The sequence below is a fragment of the Chiloscyllium punctatum genome, chromosome 12 (assembly GCF_047496795.1).
Source record: "Chiloscyllium punctatum isolate Juve2018m chromosome 12, sChiPun1.3, whole genome shotgun sequence".
NCBI classification, from domain to species: Eukaryota; Metazoa; Chordata; class Chondrichthyes; order Orectolobiformes; family Hemiscylliidae; genus Chiloscyllium; species Chiloscyllium punctatum.
Window position 1 is genome coordinate 19,958,743 of NC_092750.1, and position 17,595 is coordinate 19,976,337.

Genomic DNA, 17,595 nt, shown 5'->3' on the forward strand with positions numbered 1-17,595 from the left:
AATACATTTCAGACAAGACATGCCCAATAAAAGCAAACTGGCAAGTGTTTGATGAATGCAGAACTTGCAAATGCTTAAGCAGAATTATTTACATTTCACAGTCCTCTGCAGTGGCAACCATGCTCCTTTCTTACTTAGTAATTTGAATTTGATTGCCTTATGATCTCAAATGTGCCACTATGGTGAGGCTCCTCACACAGTATTCAAGAATTCTGGTTTACCAAAGGTCTTCAAATCCAATTTCGCTTGCCAATTCTTGCGGAAGGATTCCAATTATCGAGTTTCTAACAGTCAATTACTTTGCTTCAAACGCATCTTGCTCCTCCCCAGATCTAAACACCAGTGTTTAATGGTTAACAGATAACAAAGCAGCAGCTTTTCACTCACTCTCTCCTGCAGTAAAATCATGATTCTCATGGTGAATGTGCTTGCTGAGGCGTGGGACAAGAGCAACTGTGGCCCCATCAGTAACCTAAAGGAGTTTCAAAACAGGACAACAAAACAATTGTTATTAATTGTACAGACAGGAAGTTAAATTCTCACAAGACTGAAGGACACATCAGAAACAATCAATCTGTTACCACTGTAAAAGGATAATAAAGGAAAATTCTATACTTCAGAGATCTGGGCATTTGTCAATTCTCATCACAGTTCATCATCTGTGTCAGGGAAAGACTCCACCCTTAACTGTCTGTAAATATATATCAAAGTGCCTTACCACATCAAGCTGGTGATTTAGGCAGCATGGCTTTTGCTCCTGCTATCGCCAAGCATATGGCTGTGCCATGACTCTCCTCCACATCTGAGCCCAATTATTCTCTCATGCAAGGACAAACCTATTAGGAGCAGGAGGCCATTCAGCCCCTTGAGCCTGCTCTGCTATCTGATGCAGTCTCAATTCCACATTCCACCAATCTTCCTGTCACTCAAGAATCTATTTAACTCAGCCTTAAAAATACTCAATGACCCTGACTCTACAGCTGCTCTTGGAAGACTGTTTCACACCACAAACCAATGACTCTCAGGGAAAAACAAATCTCTTTACATTTCAAATGTGAGACTTCCCTGACATATTTCTAAAACTGTGCTCATAGTTCTAGTTTCTTCTTGATGAGAAATATTCTTTCACCATCCACCTTAGTAAGCTCCATAAAGATTTTGTTTGTTTCAAAAAGATCACCCCTCATTCTTGTAATGGCCAGCCTTTCTTCATAACCACCATATCCTGAATGATCAGTTGAGTGAACCTTTTCTTAAGGTCATGGGTCTAAAACTGTACACTGTACTCCCTATATAAATAAACAAACTTCTCTACTTCTATGTTCCATTTCCCTTTGCATTCTGAACCACTTCGACATTAAAAAGTAGGAACAGGAGAAGCTCATTTGGCTCTATGACTCTATCTACTTCTCTGTCCTTTCCCTGTAGCATTTGATGTCTCTACTCATTAATCCTCTATCGCCAACCCTCTCTATCTACCTCCACCTTAAATAATACAAGGATCTTGCACCCACAGATCTCTGTGGCAAGGAATTCCAAAGACTCAACAATCAGAGAAGAAATTCTTCTTCATCTCAGTCTTAATCGGCATCCCTTAGTTCTGAGACCATGCCCTCTAATCCAAGACACTCCCAAGAAGGAAAACAATTCTTTCAGCATCTAACCTGTCAACTCTCAAGAATTCAATATGTTTCAATGAGATGACCTCTCATTCTTCTAAATTCTGATGAATAGAGTCCCAACCTTTCCTCATAGAACAATCCAGGGATCATCCTCATGAACCTTGTGTGAATTGCCACCAAGGACATGATATGTTTTCTTAAACAAGGGACCAAAGCTGCTCAGTGCTCTAGTGCTGACCAGCACCTTGTACAGTTGCAGCAAGACTCCCTACTCTTATACTCAAACTCGCTGAAATAAGGGACAACATTCCATTTGCCTTCCTGACCGAAGGGTCTGTTTCCACGCTGTATATCTCTATGACTCTATGATTACCTGGTGCAACTATATGCTAGCTTTCTGTGTTTTGTGTATAAGTAACTCCAAATCCCTTGGAGTTGCAGTTTTTCTTATTTAAATAAGTCTGTCATGAGGCATGTTGTATCTGCACTCTATAACTTTGAGACTTCTAATACTGCTCAATCTGAACATTGTGCTTAGTCTAGATTCCTGCATCCAATCCCAGAGGAGATCAATTAGCATCTGTAAAGAGGAGCAAATCATTTCAATACTTTTTCAAAGAAACTCAAAGCTAACCTTATAATGCTGTAAGGTGTTCAGACGCTTCCAGTTCCCCTGGAGAACGGAGGTCAAGTCTTCATCAGAAAGGATAAGATGTCCAGCCAACCCAGATCTCCATTCTAATTTTGCACAACATAATTAATTAAAATAAGGAAAGCTTCAAAAAGCTCAACACAATTTAGCATGACTTTCACATTCCCAACACATCAGGAGTAATATTTGTTTCCAAAGCAGGTATGATTTTCCAATCCTAATCATCAGCAAGTTGAGTTGAACCTTCCTACTCCCATTATAACCACATACAAGGCAGCTTCATCCATTCTCAAAAGAGTTACATCAAACTCTGCTCCAATTAGAAAGCATGTGCTACCCAATCCTCAAAATTGCTGGAGCTTCCAAATTCTAAATAGTCCAAAAACAAGCTGTTAACTTCGCCATCCAATTGAAGAAGATTTTTGAGAAAGTTGCAAGCAATACGGATAATGGGAAACAGGTTGTTACAGTGTCATTGGGATTTCCAGAAGACATTTCAACAAAGTGCTACATCATAGGGTCACAGAGGTCAGCACAAAAAAAAAAGCCCTTTGGCCCATTCATACTTGTCCATAGCCTTGTATGCTTTGGCATCACAAGTGCCCATCTAAAAACTTCTTCAATGTTATGAGAGTTTTTGCCTCTACCACCATACAGGCAGTGAGTTCCACATTCCTACCATCTTCTGGGTGAAAAACAAATTCTTCACATCCCTACTAAACCTCCAGCCCTCTACCTCAAGTCCATGCCCCCTGGTTACTGATCCCGCCACCATGGCAAGACGTTCCTTGCTGGCTACCCCACTGTTTTATGTCTCTCAGGATTTTATACATATCAAACAAGTCCCCACTCAGTGTCCCCTGCCTATTCAATCTCTCTTCATACTTAAAACTCCCTCCAGCTCAGGCAACATCCTGGTAAATCTCCTCTGCTCTCTCTCCAGTGCGATCGCATCCCTGCTACAGTATGGATTCCAGAATGGCACCTAATACTCTAGCTGTGGCCTAACCAACATTTTATACAGCTTCAGCATATCCTCCTACTCTTAAACTCTCCATCTCGGCTAATAACTGCATGTATTCTGTATGCCTTCTTAACCACTTTATCCACCTGCGCTGCTACCTAAGGGACCAAAGGACATGTATGCCTCGGTCCCTGTGATGCTGGGTGCATCTGGGGGGCCACCCATTCACTGTGTTTTCCCTTACCTTGTTTGTGCTGTCCAAGTGTATCATCTCACACTTGTCCAGATTGAATTCCATTTGCCACTGATCATCCCCATCTAGATCCTTTGTAATCTAAGGGTGCTCTCCTCACTATTTACCACCCCACCAATTTCATATCATCCATGAAGTTCCTGATCAACCTTCCCACATAAGTCCAAGTCATTTATATGCACAAACAGCAATGGCCCCCAACACTAATGGGATCCAAGGAAATTTGGCTGAGTGGCAGGAAGTTTTTGTGACATCTCTTGACGATCCCCTTCTGCTTCCTGCCACTCAGCCAAATTTCCTTGGATCCCGTGGGCTCTTATCTTCCCTATCAGTTTCCCATGTGGGGCCTTTTTATCAAAAGCCTTGTTGAAGTCCAAGCAGACTAGATCAAATGTATTGCCCTCAACTCACACCCAGTCATCTCCTCGAAAAATTTAGTCATGTTGGTCAGACATGACCTCCCCTGAACAAAACCATGCTGCCTTTCCTTGATTAATCCCTGCTTCTCCCAGCGCAGATTAAGTTTGCCCTTTAGAATTGCTTGCAAAGGTTTCCCCACTACTGAGATTAGACTGACTGCCCTATAGTTTCCTGCTTTATCCCTCCTCCCTTCTTGAATAATCTTACCACACTGGCTGTCCTCCAGTCCTCTGGCATCTCTCCTCCAGCCCAAGAGGAATTGGAAGTTATTGCCAATGCCCCTGCTATTTCCTCCCTTACCTCGCTCAACAGACTGGGATACATTTCATCTGGGAGAAAGTGAGGACTGCAGATGCTGGAGATCAGAGTCAAGAGTGTGGTGCTGGAAAAGCACAGCAGGTCAGACAGCAGGAGAATCGACACTTCACACAAGAGCCATTCAATTTCCAGATGAAGGGCTCTTGCCCAAAGCATCGATTCTCCTACATTTCATCGGGGCTGGTTATTTATTTACTTTTAAGCTTACCAGACACTCAGAAACTCCTGTGTTTCTGCTAATTTCTTTCACTATAATCACAGCCCTTCTCCCTGATTTCAGTACTCACATTAAACCTCTCACTAGTGAACACCATCACAAGGTTTTAATTTAGACCCCTAAATACATCGTCCAGCTTCACACACAAATTGCAACTGTGTTCCTAATGGGTGCTACGCTTTTCTGAGTTAACCTTATACCCTCAATGTACATGTAAAAAAACGTATGATTTTCCTTTGTTTTACCTGCCATTATCCTTTCATGCACCCCTTTTGTTCTCCTAATTTCCTTCTAAGTTTCCCCTTGTACATTCTATGCTCCTCTAGGGCTTCTGCAGTTTTGATCCTTGGTATGTCATAAGCCTCCCCTATTTCTCTTTATTCAACTCTGTATATCACTCAATATCTGGGGTGTTTGCTGGAATAGGAATGTTGGTTCAATGAATCCTCTAAAATTTGGCAGACATTGGAAAATTTGAACTTATCTACTTCGGCAATAAGTTCAGAAAAGCAATACGTTACTTCAATGGAGACAGATTGCAGAGCTCTCAGTTATAGAGTAATCTACATATCCTGGTACATTAATCACAAAATTAGTATGCAGTTACAGCAAGTGATTAGGAAATCAAATTGGATGTTATGATATGGAGGTGCTAGTGTTGGACTGGGGTGGACAAAGTTGAAAATCACACTATACCAGGTTATAGTCCAATAGGTTTATTTGGAAGCACTAGTTTTCGGAGCGCTGCTCCTTTGTCAGCTACCTACCTAATGAAAGTGCAGCACTCTGAAAACTAGTGCTTCCAAATAAACTTGCTGAACTATAACCTGGTGTTGTGTGAAATCGAATGCTGTCATTTCTTGCAAGAGAAATGGAATATAAAGATATCAATGTTTTGCTAAAGTTGTACAGGGCCTTGATGAGACCACATCAGGAAGACTGCATGCAATTTTGGTCTCCTTAGTTAATTAAGGATGTAACTACATTTGAATCAGCTCAGAGAAGATTCACTTAACTGATGAGGAAAGGTGTGACGGGCTGAGCTTGTTCGCATTGGAGTTTATAAGAATAAGATGCATTCTCTTTTGAGCTATGTAACATCCTGAGGAGAACTGACACGATAGATGCTGAAAAAACATCCCATTTCTGAACAGACAAGAACTCGTTGGCAGTTTAAAAATAAGAGATCATCATTTAGAGACAGATGGGAGGGGAAATGCTTCTTTCAGAGGGTCAAGAATATATAACTCTCTTTCCCACAGAGCAGCAGAGGCAATTACTGAATATTTTTAAGGCAGGTAGACGGATTTGTGACTAACAAGGAAGTCAGTGGCTGTTGGGAGTACACATGATCAGCCTCTCGGGCCTGATCTGAAATTCACTGAGAACATGGCTAAACTGTGGCCAAGCTCCATGTACTTGCCTTTAGCTTGTATCCCGTAATGCCTTTGCTGAACAAAAAATTATCTACCACAGATTTAAAACTAACAACCGTTTGAGCATCAACTGCAGGTGGGTGGGAGTAATTGGCAATATGGTGTTGAGGGAATAATCAGATCAGCTCCGATCTTTTTGAATGGTGGAGCAGATTTGAGGGACTGAGTGGCCAATTCCGAATGCCCCATTCACTTTGTTTTCATCTGCGTGGACCCCAGGGTCCATCCGCAGCAGTGTTTTCCGGAACAAGAAGTCAATGCCACAAATGGTGTCAGCACACTGATCCTGGATCCCCTCAGCAGCTGCACACATGCTGGACTTAGAGAGAACATTGCTGATTCTTGCTCCTAATTCAGACATTTGCACATTATTCAAGAATGAAGCTTCATCCCTAAGAGCTTGGACCCTTTACAATCTGGGTTACATTCCAAAGCCAAAAGCGATGCACTTTCAGAAGCTGAAACCTAATCAAAAGAGCAATGTATTATTAATTTAATGTGCTGCCAATGCCTTAAGTATACTACAGCCACTGGTGTAGCATCAGACTGTTTGAGTTTGTTGGAATTGTTGCCTCACGGGGTCATACACATCTTACCTACTACCATCTTGTTAGTAATAGCTAATATGCCCAAGAGTTATGCAAATTGTATAGAGTTACTAAGATGTACTAAACTGCACCTAGAACAAGAGCCTCATCTGCTTATCACTTACAAGGTCAGTTCTGCTATTACGCAGTAGTTCTGTTCTCATGCAACCCTGTGTTATAAGAAAACCGTGTAATAGTGGCACCTTTTAAACTAATGGGGCCGGAATCACGTTATAGCCAATACACATTTTAAAACTTTGTGCTTTAGAAACAGTGTCCCCAATTGTCAATCGTTTTATCATGAATTCATGTTAACAAAATGTGCATTATAGCAGAATGACCTGTATTTATTCATGGGGCTCTTCCCCCACCATAGACTACGGAGCAGCCCAAGACTTGTAATAACAAGGAGGGTTCATGGCAGCACATGACCCCAACCACAAGTGGTGGGTACCCAGACACCACATCAGACTTATTTCATATATCAACCTGTCTCGCTATATGACAACACACGTCTGGGGCAAGTGAGACTTGAAACCAAGGAAAATGGAACCCTCAATCCCATAGGAAGCACACACACCCCACATCACAAAAACTCTTCAAAGGCTCTTTTCATTACAGTTATTGGTAGATATTTTCAAAGCAACCTGTTTAGGTATGTCATTACTCACCTCTGGAACAGACTTCTTGGCTTAGAGGTAGGGACACCACAACTGCCCTCTCATTGCTGTAAAACTTATATATAGATGCAAGAGTGTGGTGCTGGAAAAGCACAGCAAGCCAGGCAGCATCCGAGGCTCAGGAGATTCAACGTTTCAGGCATAAGCCCTTCATCAGTCGTTCCTGCTCCTCAGATGCTGCCCGGCCTGCTGTGCTTTTCCAGCACTACCCTCTCGAATCTGATCTCCAGCATCTGCAGTCCTCACTTTCTCCTTAAATACAGGTGTTACCTCTTTAGAAATTCCGCGAGACGTACCCAGGTCGAGTGTTTCCACATGGGGTCGAAGTGAGTAGGTCACTCCTTTGTAGATCTGATCGATGATTTTCTCCTTGACTTGGGTGATAGTGTCACAATCCAAAACTTTCACAGGCGAGGGCTGTACATCCTCACCTTGCACCAGGACATTGAGGGTCTGTGCAGAGGATGGAGGGGATCACAAAATATGTTTTGAGAAAACAGGATGATACATGCCAGATCCAAACACCTCCATCAGGAGTTTTGACATAGCCGCTCATATAGTGTTACAAGTTTAGCTGATGCCTGTCATTAACATCATCAAATCAAGTAAAGAATAAGGAATAACACAATGGCTCATTCTGTAAAATTCCAGTGAGGACGATTTAAGATGTCTGGTTTGAATCTCCTTTCCACTCAACACAGCCGATGCACTGCTTCAAGACTTGGAAAGTATGGCGCTGGAAAAGCACAGCAGTTCAGGCAGCATCCAAGTAGCAGCAGAGTCATTTCTGATGAAGAGCATATGCCTGAAACATTGATTCTACTGCTCCTCGGATGCTACCCGACCTGCTGGTTTTTCCAGTGCCACATTTTTGACTCTGTCTCTCCAGCATCTGCAGTCCTCAATTTCTCCGAAAGCACTGCTTCACGAGACAAACAAATAAAATTAGTAAACCTTGCACAATAATAACACATCCCCAATCTTGACAGTGTGCAATCAGTGTTGCATTTACATCAAATCTCTAAAATGGGACAAAATGAAAGAACAAATGCTGGAGATCACGGTAGGTCAGACAGCATTCGTAGAGAGAGAGCAAGTAGCGTTTCAAGTCTAGATGACTCTTCATCGGAGTTGAAGTGAAGCGTGGAGGGGACAGCATTTATGCTACAGATGGGGTGGGGGTTGTGGGGGTAGGGCACTGATGGAGAAAAGATGTTGCCAGTTCAGACTAAGTGATCGGAATGTGAGAATGGCAGAACAATGGTGTCACCACCTGCCAGACTGGGAAGAGCAGACAGTCCCACTGGAGTTGGGGAGGGAGGACATGGTGACAGAGAATGTAACAAGTAAAGCTAAAGGAAAGGGAAAAAAATGGGAGTTGGTTCACAAGTTGAAGCTGTTGAACTCAATATTCCAGAAGGCTAGAAAGCGTCGAGTTTGAAGATAAGATACTGTTCTAGCTTGCGCTGTGATTGACTGGTACACGGCAGCATGACAAGGAGACACATGTGGGCATGTGAGCAGGAAGCTGGGTTAAAATGACCAGCTACAGGAAGGTCTGGGTCTTGTTTGCACACAAACTGGAGGTGTTCCACAAACCAGTCTATGTTTGTTTTCGCCAACGTAGAGTAGGCCACATTGGGTGCAACAAATACAATGCACAGGATTGAGGTGGTACAGGTGAAATGTTGCTTCACCCGGAAGGACTGTTTAGACCCTTGGATTGTGAGCTGGGAGGTGGTGAAGGACAGGTATTGCACCTTCTGCAGCTATATGAGAAATTGGGGGTGGTGTTGGTGGTTGTGGAATGGATTAGGGTGACCAGGAGGGAATGTTCCCTACAAAATGCAGACAGAGGGAGTGAGGGGAAGATGTGTTTGGTGGTGGCATTCTGCTGGAGTTATCTGAAACGGCAGAGAATGATCCTTTGAACACAGAGGCAGGTGGGATGAAAAGTGGGGATAAGGGGAACCCAATCCCGCTGCTGAGAGCGTTGGGAAGGGGCAAGGGCAGAATCACAGGTGATAGGTTGGATGTGATTGAGGGCTCGGTCAACCATAGTGGGTGGGAAACCACAGTCATGGAAGAAGCAAGCCATGTCAGCAGCGCTGTTTTGGAACATTCTCCCATTTCTTCCCTTTTAGCTTATTACATTCTCTGTCACCACATCCTCTCTCCCTTCCCCACACTCCATTGGGACCATCTGTTCTTTCTTATCTGGCAGTTAGACACACCATTGTTCTGCCAGTCTCACATTCTAATCACTTAATTTGAACTATCAATATCTTTACTCTATCAGCACCCTACACCTCCCACCCCCACAACCCCCACACCATCCGTAGCATAAATGCTGCCCTCTCTACACTTCACTTCAGCCCTGATGAAGAGTCACCGAGACTTGAAATGTTAGCTCACTCTCTTGTCATGGATGCTGCCTGACCCACTGTGATCTCCAGCATTTGATTTTTTTAGCACAGATTTCAGTATCTGTTGTAATTTGCTCCGACAAAATGAAATAGGCTGGTTTGACATTTTGGCAAAATTGAGGACTGCGGATGCTGGAGATTTGAGTCAAGATCGGAGGGGTGCTGGAAAATCACAGCACGTCAGACAGCATCCGAGGAGCAGGAAAAATCGATGTTTGCCTCCTGCCTGAAACGTTGATTTTCCTGCTTCTCGGATGCTGCTTGACCTGCCGTGATTTTTCCAGCACCACTCCAATCTTGACTCCGGTTTGGCATTTTCACTTATCCAGCAGAGGGCACATTTGAGATGCAATTTCCTGGCCAATGTTTTGCTTCTTTCCCTTGGCTGATGCTGACAATTGTCAGAATTCCTAGGACAAAACTATGATCGGACTCTGGAATCTCAGTAGGGATTTGGATTCAGGGCTGTGACTGGAACTGCTGATGGTTTCATTTACTTGAAGCTAAGACCATTGTGCTTTGGGAGATTTACCAATGTGCGGTATTCCACGTCCTCTCGGAGTAGTCTGTTGTCATTAAGAGTATACTTGGCCTTTCCTGACACAGCATCAACAGGTCCTTTATCCACTTGGTGTTTGATTGCTCGGAATAGCATGTAGAGCGATTCCCCTGCCGAATCCTAGAGACAATTATCAGATATACAAAGTATTCACAGCCATAAATTTTGCTTAAACTTTGGATAATGTCATGGGTCATTGACCCTTCCGGGCTAACATTGACTACTTTTGGAAAAGAATTAGGACATAACAGCTATAAGCTCGGCAGTTTCATCCCAGTAGTAAAGTTATTTCTGGTAGCACTGCTCTGACTGGATCTTAAAGAACATTCAAGTATGTGTTTTTGAACCATGAGGAGAGCTCCTCCAACTAGGATAGCAAGCAAATCTTGAATGTTGACTTGGGAAATTAAAAAGCTCACAGCGAGTTTTGAGAAGATTTGTAGCTCAGTTTGAGGTTCTGGATGTAGGTTTGCTCACTGAGCTGGAAGGTTCATTTCCAGACGTTTCGACGCCCTACTAGGAAACATCTTCAGTGGATCTCCAGTTGAAGCACTGTTCATGATTCCTGCTTTCTTTTTATATGTTTGGATTTCTTTGGTCGGTGATGTCATTTCCTATTCTTTTTCTCAGGGGTGGTAGATGGGGTCTAACTCCATATGTTTGTTGATAGAGTTCCTGTTGGAATGCTATGCTTCTAGGAATTCTCATGCATGTCTGTTTGGCTTGTCCGAGGATGGATGTGTTGTCCCAGTCAAAGTGGTGTCCTTCTTCATCTGTATGTAAGGATAATAGTAAGAGAGGGTCATGTCGTTTTGTGGCTAGTTAATGTTCGTGTATCCTGGTGGCTAGTTTTCTGCCTGTTTGTCCAATGTAGTGTTTGTTAGAGTTCTTGCATGGTATTTTGTAAATGACATTAGTTTTGCTTCTTGTCTGTATAGGGTCTTTGAAGTTCATTAGCTGCTGTTTTAGTGCGTTGGTGGGTTTGTGGGCTACCATGATGCCAAGGGGTCTGAGTAGTCTGGCAGTCATTTCCGAGATGTCTTTGATATAGGGGAGGGTGGCTACGGTTTCTTGACACGTTTTGCCTGCTTGTTTTGGTTTGTTCCTGAGAATACACTGTATAGGTGACTTTCCTCTGCTCTGCAGCTCGTGTTGTGTTGGCTTGTTGAAATAATGTTCTGATGCAGCTTCATTTGGGCATCATGGTAGCCCACAAACCCACCAACACACTAAAACAGCAGCTAATGAACTTCAAAGACCCTCTACAGACAAGAAGCAAAACTAATGTAATTTACAAAGTACTGTGCAAGAACTGTAACAAACACTACATTGAACAAACAGGGAGAAAACTAGCCACCAGGATACATTAACATCAACTAACCACAAAACGACATGACCCTCTCTCACTAGTATCCTTACATATAGATGAGGAAGGACACCATTTTGACTGGGACAACACATCCATCCTAGGATGAGCCAAACAGAGACATGCACGAGAATTCCTAGAAGCATAGCATTCCAACGGGAACTCTATCAACAAACATATGGAGTTAGACTGCATCTACCATCCCTGAGAAAAAGAACAGGAAATGACATCACCACAGGAAATGGCATCACCGACCCAAAGAAACCCAAACATATAAATAGAAAGCAGGAATCATGAACAGTGCTTCACCTGGGGGCCCACTGAATTTGTTATCTACTAGAGTGATGAAACGTCTGGAAATGAACCTTCCAGCTCAGTGAGCAAACCTACATCTAAAAAACTGATTCTAAACAAACCTGCACAAATCAACACACAACTGGAATACCTGACCAACAAAGATGCAGATATATTAGACAGTACAGTCCTCATTCTCTTGCCCGGTTGTCAATTGTTTTTGGTGATTTGGGTGTGGATTCTGCAGTGCTGAGCCTCATCAACCAGATTCTGTCTCTTCCTCTCCATCTAGTTCTGGCTGACAATTTCCCAGATAACCCCAATTTAAAGCTGGTCTCTCTCCTCTAATACAATTCAGTGCGATTGTTCTGCTTGTTTAGATTCTCATGTGGCCACTATTTCAAAATGCTAGCAGTAGTTAGGAACCTGGACCCTGAACACACCATCTAACTAATAACACTTTCTATTATAATAATACTTTATAAGTTGGTTTATTGGCAAATTTTAACATTACAAGTCTAAAACTACACCTGTTTGTAGCATTAAATAATATACTGGAACTTGTGGATTGCGTACACATAATGCACCATCATACAATGGGACAGAAGTTTGCATTCGCAATTTCTCCAGCTAAACAATCAAAAAAAATGTTATGGCCGTAGTTATTGGAATAACATGTCATTAGCAGATTGTTTTCTAAACTGCAACACTATAGGGAAGAAAATAAACAAGAGGTTTTCCACATAGCAGTCTAGTACAATTCAATGACACTGTAATAGTGTACTGCATGCCAACCAAGATATATGAATTATCTTCTTCACGGAAAAGTATACCTACCCTGAGGAATGTGTATAGACAAATTGACATCCAATTAGTCAGCAACTTCTCCACCACTGTTTCTGTTCTGGAACACAGTAAAATTATTTCAGATTTATTTTCAATCCTGACTTCTTTTCTAAAAAAAAACAAAATCAAAACATATCATATCATATGTTTAGTAGTGAGGATGACTGTTAGATAGCATTTTGCTTGGTGCAGTGATTGGAACCAGGTGGCTCTTAGTGACTGAGATCCTTGACTGGGGTTGTGAACTGGGGCCAATCAGGGAGCCCTGGCTGACTGATATAAACAGAGGATTCTGGAATCTCCTCACTTTAGGGACTGCCTCAGAGCTGGCTGGCTACAGCCAGTGTACTGTGTACATGTAAAGAAAGGGTGGCAGGATACTGGCCTCTGGGCAGTTACTTCACTAGGCCTGCACTGAAAGGAGAAACATGGCTTCAGCTTAATAAGTCGGCACCCAATTTGACAGCCATGATTTTATATTTAGAGCATGGAATTCCCACATTTTCCCAGAAAATTCAGAGAGTAAAGCTCAGGTGGTTAGACAGTCATTGTATGATGTGAAATTACACCATTGAGTGGTGTAATGTTGTAATGTCTCCATGGAGGACTTCCACCTCATCTTGAGCTACATGTTTACAGAGTACCATCACTTACACTATACATAATAAATTGTAACTCTCTGATGCAGAAAGATTCCTGTGGTCTTTTCAGCACTATGACTAATTTGTTAGTTTGGTCACTCTGTATAACTTTCCCTTATGTCATAAACCTTCACTGCTATTTGACTGCCTACTTGCTCTGCCTCGCAATAATGTGGGAACAATTACAGCAGGAATAAATTGAAAAAGAAAAGATTACATTGGTTCATTACAAACAGCTAATGCATATCAAGTGTTATGGAGTCATGACTGACGCTATTAATTATATTTGTAGGTGTGGTGACAACAGCCAGCTCTTTCTCACCATCAGTTCTCTCAACCCAGTTCTGCCTCAGATTGTCACATGTCTGACATCAAGTATCACATAAGTAGCAATTTCATCAAACTAACTACTGAGATGACAGATCCCTGCCACAAACTCTGCTCCCTAACTTCTAATTGCATTCATCTCCTGCGCTCAGAAGCTGAATTAGAGGTAAGGAACCCAGGCATCCAACAGGACAGAGATAAGCGTTTTACCCCCACATTCAGCCCTTATTCCCACTCTGTTATCTCACCTAATTCCACTATGTTTCCATTTTATTGCAAACACCAAAATCCTTCCTCATTCATAAACATAACACATTTATGACCATGAATACCAGTAGATTATTTCCTACATGTAGATGAACTACTAAAAGATTCTACACATAAACCAATTTTTCCTGTGTACATTGGATGGTTAAAGCAATTATTGAATATATTCCATAATCCCACATTCCAACATTATTTATCAATCCCATACATTTCACTGTTTGCAGGTTGTGGAAGGTTTCCTTTAAGAAAAGGACTGATCCTTGCTGAAAGGTTTACGCCAAGCCCATTGTCCATCTGCTTTCTTGGCTCTTCTCCTGAAAACTGAGACTCTTCACTTTTGACTTTATAAAATTACTCAATGGAAAGAACTACTACAAGGTGGATCTGATCCTTCCCCTCAAATAGGATGTACTTTCTGGAAGACACACCGACTCACAATTCCCTTACTCAAGCTACTGAAGCCAAGAGTCCTATTTCCCTAATGTGGATGCACCACACCATTCCAAGTGAGACACAGTCAGTTTGTACACAGGGTCACCAGTGCTCCTGGATTTACAAAGGAAGCATGGATTAAGCTACTGTAGAAGTAATACCGGCATTTAACCCTTTGTGAAATGTCCTGTTAGACACCAGAACCCAGGCTCACCCGTTCCCTACCTGCGCAGCATCAATTTCGGGTTCTTGGCAACGTTCTGCTCCACCAGATCATTCAGCAGCGTTTTCAAAATGTCTGTATAATACTCCAGCTTCCCATGCAATGAGACAGTCAACAGCGACGCCACATATGCACGATCCCGTGGGGAAAACGTCCGTTGGCTCTCCAGCGTGTGTATAAACTGATACAGGGAGACAAAAGAACCTTGAACAAGTTTTTAAAAATATAACATCAAATGGGTCTGGATGGGATACTCTTCGGAGGGTTGGTGTGGACTTGTTGGGCCGAATGGCCTGTTTCTACACTGTAGTGATTTTATAAAAATGTTTTATGACAGGATGTTACCTGGAATGAAAAGTCTCAATTCTGAGGAGAGACTGGTTAGGCTGGGATTGTTTTCCCCAATGGTTTGTCACCTTCCATTTGCTTCCGGTGCTCTCTTTTAACCGGAAAAGCAGTTCCGTCAAACTCGGTCTCCAGACTACAGACAAACAAATGGAAACTCTCCTGAAAGAAGATATATATTGGACATATCTACCCAAGATATGTTGGACAGCCTTCCAACATAAAGGTGGCAACTCAATAATCTTGGGAAATGGAAACTGGTCGATAAATATTTTTGAAAAAGGCTGGAGGTAATTGTGATAAGTGTTTTATCACATTTGCATTTTTGTAAAAGCACACTCCCCACTCAAGTTCTGTTTTGAAGTTAAGACGACATACAAATTCAAACGCAGCTATTACAAATTAGGTTGGCTGCCAATACCTTGTATTCCGTGGAGTCAGCTCACTTACAAGTAGCTGGAGCAAGTTCCTTTAATGGAAATTGACCCTCAACACTCTGAATTGGCCTGCACAGTAACAATCCAGTAATGTTGAAAATCAGAAGAATGAACCAGAACACACATCAGAGACAAGCAAGAACAGCTGATGTTCATATAGTCATAGAGATGTACAGCACGTGGCATTGTAGTGGAGTCCCTATCTCTGAGCCGAGACCCAGGTTTAAGTCATAGAGTCAAAGTCATACAGCACAGAAACAGACCCTTCAGTGTAACTTGTCCACACCGACCAGATATCCTCAATTAATCTAGTCCCATTTGACAGCACTTGACCCATATCCCTCTAAACCCTCCTATTCATATATCCATCCAGATGCCTTTTAAATGTTCTATTTGTACCAGCCACCACCACTTCCTGGCAGCTCATTCTAACTAAAGAGAACCGTTAGGATATAAGGCATGAATTCGCAAGGATGGATTAGGAACCTCGCTAAAAGGGTTAATTATGGATGACTCATATTTAAAGGACATGTACATGAATTACAACAATTGTTCATTCCTGTCAGGCACTACAATTGTGGATGAATAAGGTGTCCTTGTGCATCAGTGAACAAAATTAGGCAGGTACAGCAAGCAATTAGGACACAAATGGTATATTGACCCTCATCGGAAGAGGATTTGAGTTCAGAAGTAGGGATGCTTTACTGCAGTTAACCAGGCCCGAGGTGATATCATACCTGGACCACTGTGTGCAGATGTTGTCTCCCTACTTAAGAAAGTATACTTGCTACAGGAGTGCAGAAGAGACTAAAGACACACCTACCAGAGGTTGTGGGGGTGGGGGTGGGGGTGGGGGTGGGGGGGGTTGGAGGTAAGGAGATGGTTGGACTGCCCTACAAGGAGACAAAAGTTCCCCATGGGAGACTGATTAGCAAGGTTAGATCTCACGGAATATAGAGAGAGCTAGCCATTTGGATACAGAACTGGCTCAAAGGTAGAAGACAGAGGGTAGTGGTGGAGGGTTGTTTTTCAGACTGGAGGCCTGTGACCAGTGGAGTGCCACAAGGATCGGTGCTGGGCCCTCTACTTTTTGTCATTTACATAAATGATTTGGATGCGAGCATAAGAGGTACAGTTAGAAAGTTTGCAGATGGACACCAAAATTGGAGGTATAGTGGATAGCGAAGGAGGTTACCTCAGATTACAACAAGATCTTGACCAGATGGGCCAATGGGTTGAGATGTGGCAGATGGAGTTTAATTCAGATAAATGCGAGGTGCTGCATTTTGGGAAAGCAAATCTTAGCAGGACTGACACATTTAATGGGAAGCCTTGAAGAAGTTTTCCTCCTCTCTTTACAACATCTGTAGTCATTGTTTTTACCTACTTAATGGTAAGGTCCTAGGGAATGTTGCTGAACAAAGAGACCTTGGAGTGCAGGTTCATAGCTCCTTGAAAGTGTAGTTGCAGTAGATAGGGTAGTGAAGGCGGCATTTGGTATGCTTTCCTTTATTGGTCAGAGTACTGAGTACAGAAGTTAGGAGGTCATGTTGCGGCTGTACAGGACATTGGTTAGGCCACTGTTGGAAAATTGTGTGCAATTCTGGTCTCCTTCCTGTCGGAAAGATGTTGTGAAACTTGAAAGGGTTCAGAGATTTTGCCAGGGTTGGAGGATTTGAGCTACAGGGAGAGGCTGAACAGGCTGGGGCTGTTTTCCCTGGAGCGTTGGAGGCTGAGGGATGATTTTATAGAGGTTTACAAAATCATGAGGGGCATGGATAGGACAAATAGACAAGGTATTTTCCCTGGGGTCGGGGAGTCCAGAACTAGAGGGCATAGGTTTAGGGTGAGAGAGGAAAGATATGAAAGAGACCTAAGGAGCAACCTTTTCACACAGAGTGTGGTATGTGTATGGAATGAGCTGCCAGAGGAAGTGGTGGAGGCTGATACAATTGCAACATTTAAGAGGCATTTGGATGGGTATATGAATAGGAAGGGTTTGGAGGGATATGGGTCAGGTGCTGGCAGGTAGAATTATATTGGGTTGGGATATCTGGTCGGAATGGACGGGTTGGATCGAAGGGTCTGTTTCCATGCTGTACATCTCTATGACTATTAATTTGACTGGACCTACATTCACTCTGGCTTAAGAGCATCAGAGGGTATTCAATTGAAACATATATAATTTTAACAGGGCTGGCCAATCTAAATGCATGGGAGATGTTTCCCTTGTTTGGGGAGTGTAGAACAGGGGACACTGTCTCAGGATGGACCATTTAGGAC

The 17,595-nt window shown here is 42.7% G+C and overlaps 1 protein-coding gene across 6 annotated transcripts in view; it reads right to left on the reverse strand.

Annotated features, from left to right (window-relative positions):
* The window catches only part of LOC140483656 (plexin-B1-like), a 255,061-nt gene that overhangs the window by 20,685 nt on the left and 216,781 nt on the right, over nucleotides 1-17,595 (reverse strand). For all 6 annotated transcript variants that reach the window (XM_072582003.1, XM_072582000.1, XM_072582005.1 and 3 more), the window contains 6 exons: nucleotides 14,533-14,711; nucleotides 12,632-12,698; nucleotides 10,108-10,254; nucleotides 7,446-7,602; nucleotides 2,257-2,360; nucleotides 388-472 (listed from right to left, as the gene is read on the reverse strand). In XM_072582003.1, the coding sequence (XP_072438104.1) occupies nucleotides 388-472; nucleotides 2,257-2,360; nucleotides 7,446-7,602; nucleotides 10,108-10,254; nucleotides 12,632-12,698; nucleotides 14,533-14,711 (739 nt within the window). The remainder of the gene's footprint in view (nucleotides 1-387; nucleotides 473-2,256; nucleotides 2,361-7,445; nucleotides 7,603-10,107; nucleotides 10,255-12,631; nucleotides 12,699-14,532; nucleotides 14,712-17,595) is intronic.